Source organism: Fonticula alba, assembly GCF_000388065.1.
Source record: "Fonticula alba strain ATCC 38817 unplaced genomic scaffold supercont2.3, whole genome shotgun sequence".
NCBI classification, from domain to species: domain Eukaryota; order Rotosphaerida; family Fonticulaceae; genus Fonticula; species Fonticula alba.
This window is the reverse complement of record NW_009242973.1, coordinates 3,453,802-3,458,329: the sequence shown is the minus strand read 5'-3', so window position 1 is coordinate 3,458,329 and position 4,528 is coordinate 3,453,802. Positions and strand designations below refer to the sequence as shown.

At 68.0% G+C, this 4,528-nt stretch overlaps 1 protein-coding gene across 1 annotated transcript; it reads left to right on the top strand.

The window, feature by feature from the left end:
- The first annotated feature begins 72 nt into the window (after positions 1-72).
- H696_02515 (hypothetical protein) lies at positions 73-3,585 on the top strand. The gene is made up of 7 exons (XM_009496423.1): positions 73-295; positions 581-893; positions 1,025-1,272; positions 1,361-1,452; positions 1,678-2,142; positions 2,308-2,680; positions 2,862-3,585. The coding sequence occupies exons 2-7, from the start codon at positions 616-618 to the stop codon at positions 3,476-3,478; spliced, it is 2,073 nt and encodes a 690-aa protein (XP_009494698.1). The 5' UTR covers positions 73-295; positions 581-615; the 3' UTR covers positions 3,479-3,585.
- Positions 3,586-4,528: the final 943 nt, after the last annotated feature.

The following is a 4,528-nucleotide window of genomic DNA, read 5'->3' as shown; positions in this document are numbered from 1 at the left end:
GCTGCTCTTGCCCCACTCCCCCCCCCCCCCCCCCCCCCCCCCCCCCCCCCCCCCCCCCAGTGCGATTCCCCCTGTCGCAGCCCGGAAGATCTAGAGCCGATGCGTCGTCGGCCTCTCCCCTTGCCTGTGGTGTGTTCCTTGTCCTTCTTCTCCCTGGTTCGGGGAGGGAAAGGGGCAGGTCACCTCACCAGCGGCGAGTATGATCACGCCCACCACAGGCATGATATGTGCCATCGTTACGCGAATGCGTTGGCTGTTGGCTAGTTGATCGCTGGCCGTTCATCGGGACGCGCTGGTGCGTGTACGCGCCGCGCCGGCTCCTCGGTCAGGGGGCAGGGCGAGGGGAGGGGGGAATCTCAGGATCGCCCGAAAAATGGGAGTGCTCCGCCATCATACGGGCCCTATCAGTGTGGCAGCGCCGCCTCCCCTTTTTACCCCTCCCCACCCACCACACTGCACTCCTCGGCCCGGTTGCACACGCACGCATACCCATACACACACACACACACACGCACGCACCTCCACGTACCTACACCCACTCTCTTCTTCCTCTGTCCTCCCCTCACTCGCCTCTGGGTAGCCTCCCCCCTCCCCGTTTCGTGGGGCCGTTGAAGTATGTCGTCCGCAGCAGCAGCAGCAGCCGCCGCCGCCGCCGCCGCCGCCGCCGCCGGGGCCGCCCTGGATGTGGGTGGGTTCTCCACGCGCTATGGCCCAGCCAATCCGCTGGCCCCACCGCTGCTGCATTTCTGTACCTCAACCGAGGCCCTGGGTGGGCGGGGGTTCCCGGGCTCCGGTGACGGGCCGTTTGATTTGGCCCCTCCGCCGGCGGGCCTTGACGTGTCACCCTTCTCCGCGGGGATTGTCACTAACTGGGAAGCATATGCGGCTACCTGGTACGCGCGCGTCAGATCTTGTCCCCCCCCCCTCTCTCTCTCTCCTTCCCTCCACCCTCTTGATTCACTGGCCCCAACCTCTAACCACCCCCACCACCACCACCACCATCACCTCCCCTCACTTGGGGTAGGCAACACTGCGCCACGGCCCTGGCATCTGCGGCCCCGTTTCTCCGGACGCAGGCGCTCCTGCCGGCGCACACGGTGGCTCTGCCCTCGCTGCAGCCTCGCCGGGATCTGGAATATCTGGCGCAGATCGCCTTCGAAGGGCTGGACGTCCCGGTGGCCGCGCTCATGGGAGTCCCACGGCCCGTGGCCGCTCTCTGGGGCTGTGGTCTGACCGATGGCCTGGTCATTGACATTGGAGCCGAGTGTGTTGGTGCGTCGGCTCCGGCTCCCTCGCCTTCTCTTCTTCCCCCTCGGCTGCTGTCGATATTGATACGCCCCATGCCCCACCGTTTTTATAGAGGTGACCCCGGTGTTGGATAGCGAGCCAGTTCGCCATGCAACACGTCGCTCCCCGCTGGCCGGCAATCTCCTTGACCAGTACATGCTTTGGGTGCGCATGTGCAGCAGCTGCGGCAACAGCGGCGGCAGCAGGAATTGCTACTGCCATTGCCGCTGCTCCGCCGTCTCTCCGCCTCTCATCCCGTCCCTTGCCTGTCGTGTTCCTTTCTCTCTCTCCCCCCCCCCCCCCCCCCGGCTGCTATGGCCTCCCCCGTCATTCGTGTGCTCCTCCTCCTCCCCTCACCGCTAACCGTCTACGCCATCTACACCGCCGCAGCATCTGATGCATGATAGCGCGATCCAGGTGTTCCGGCGAGGCGATCGCGCGGTTGAAGTCACCCAGGCCGGCAGTGAATCCGCCAGTGGATCTGATGTGCCACTGTCTGCCGCCCGCCGGGCCGAGTGGACTCCCTCTTTGGGCGACGCGCGCCGGGCCAAAGAGCAGGTCATTCGAGCCTTCACTGGGGGCCTGCCCACGTCGCAGCTCCTGCCGCCGACCGTGTCTCGCACATCGGGGCCGGGCCGGCAGCTGGCCGTCAACATTGGCCCCATCGGCTTCGGGTCGATCACCTTCGCCTACAGCGGACACGGGTATGGTGGCGTGTCGCCGGCCGGGCAGCCGCTGGTCGGGGCCCAGGCCACTCCGGTCCTGTCGCCGCCGGTCGGTGGCCTCACGTACCAGCAGGTTCAGCAGCAGCTCCAGCGCATGTCGGTCGCCGATGTGTCCCTGTCCTCGGGCTATGTGCGTGGTGGGCCTCCCTGGTGCCCTATTTGGGCCTCTCTCTCTCTCTCTCCCCCCCTCTTTCCCCCTCTCCCTCTCCCTGTCTACTCAGGTATTTACATCGACTCCTCGCCCCCTTCTTCCTCCGTGCCATGCCTACCCCCCTCCCCCCCCCCCACTCATCAGCGCGTGGCCATCCCCCCGGCGGCCGCACACCGGGTAGTTGAGCTTCTCTTCCACCCGGAGACAGTCCCCGCGGACATCCGCATCCCCCCGGGATCCATCGGTCATGAGGCTACCGGCAGCCGAGGCGGCATTGGTGGCAGCGCCGGCAGTGGCGCGACTGGGGCCCCGGCCCCGGCGACCGAGGGCGCATCCCCGCAATTTGCCGCCATCATGGCCGGCCTCTTTGCTGACTACGCGTCGGGCCCCACGTGCGCGGAGTTCCCCTCCCTGCCGCAGCTTATCCAAAATGCCGTGGACGCCCTGCCGACCATGGACCAGAAGGAGCGTGTCCTCGGCGGGATATTCCTTACTGGCGGCGGGTCACTCATTCCGGGTGCGTGTCCGCTTGTCCGCTCATGCCGCCGTGTCCCTTGCGCATGCGCATGCCCCCGCGTTCTCTCTGTCCCCCTCCCCCCCCGCAGTCTCATCCTGATGGCCCCTCTATCTCGTCCCCTCCGCCGGTCTTCTTTGCCCGTGCCCCCCCCCCCCTCCCCCGCCTCTGCCATTGTCCACAGGCCTCGCCCAGCGGGTCATCCACGATGTCTCGCACCTGCTGCCATACGTCAAGCATGCGGCCGTTCTGTCGCCCGAAGACCCCGGTGTCTCGGCATCCAGCCCCTTGACCGGGTCCTCCTCAAGCATGGATCTAGATGGCGCGATCGGTTCCCTGGCCGGCGGCGAGCCCGGCAGTGGGGGCTTTTCCTTGCGACTGATTTGCCCACCGCGCTATCTGGAGTCCTCCGGACTGCCGGGCCGGGCGGCCGCACTTGCCGAGCTCGGCCTCACGCCCGGGTCACCCACAGTCGATCCGGCACGCGGATCTGTCGCCACCCCTCCTGGCGGCCTGGGCGACAATCACACAGCCACCAGTGACGGAGGGAACACCCTGCTGGATGCGGCGGCCGCCGCATCGGCTGCCACGCCGAACGCCCCCTGGTCGGGTCTGGCCACGGTGGCGCGCTTCGTGTGGCCGTCTGCCGGCGGCCCCGCCGCGGCCGGAGCCGCGGCCACATCCGCCGGGGCCGCCACCTCCACCGGGGCCGGCAGCGCCGAGGAAGCCGCCCAAACGGCGGGACTTTCCTACGAACAGTACCTGGAGTACGGTCCGTCGGCAGTTTATCGCTTCCTCTGATCACGCGAATAAACATCATTGCCAAATGCCCTTCCGACGCGCGGAGAGTCATGGCCAAAGCACCACACACCCAATGAGTTGGCATCCGGGAATGCCGTTGTCTCGTAATGTTGCTGTATTAACCGAGGCCACCAGGGTTAGATTAGCATCTTGGCCGTGGACCTTCGGTCTTTCTATTCTCAAGCGCGCCGGCGTGTTGCCGCTCTGTTTGTGGCTTTGGGCCGGCGCCTGTGGCTCTGCCCCCTGGTCTCTTCGGCTGGGCCGCTGCTCTGCGTGGTGTTGTGCCGCACCTTGCGGTGGCTACGCCGCCGTGCGAGAGCCGGCCGTGTGTGTGTGTGTGTGTGTGTGTGTGTGTGTGTGTGTGTGTGTGTGTGTGTGTGTGTCCGTGCCCCACGCATTTGGCCCCCCTCGCGCCGGCCGGGCATGTGCGTGGGGCCGACACCGTCGTCCGGTTCCCGGGCGCGCAGGAGGCGGGGGGTCTCCAGGGCGGGCGCTAGTCTGGCTTGTGGGGGATCGAACAATGCTGAGAGATCGCACGCGCACGCGCGTGCTCGGGCCACACACCGGGCCTCAACGGCGTGGGCTTTAGGTTTCGTCACCGCGGAGCCTGGTACGGGGCAAGCGGTTGCCGGAGCGAGGTCAGCATTGCCCCCCCCCCCCCCCCCCCCGCCGCGCGCGCGCGGGCAGGGCCCGCCTCCGCCCGGCCCGCCCTGCCCGGGGGAGTCTGGCGCGAGCCCACGCCCGACCCGCGCGGGCGGCAGCCAGTCCGCACGGACCTGGCGCACGGTGGCCTGCCATGCCCCCCCCCCCCGCCTGCCCATCCCCGAAGCCTGCCTCTCATCGCCGGACCGCGCGCCAAGGACGCGAGGGCTTTTGCTGGCCTTTTTCGGACGATGCCGCGCGCCCCTGGCGTCCCCGGGCAGCCGCGCTCCAACAGGCTACCTCCCTCCTCGCCTCGCCCCCCTCCCCCTTCCTCCCCTCCTTCTGTTGCGTGCCTGACAGACCTAGCCGCTGTCTTCGCTGTCCTCCCCTGTGTGTGTGGAAGCGCAC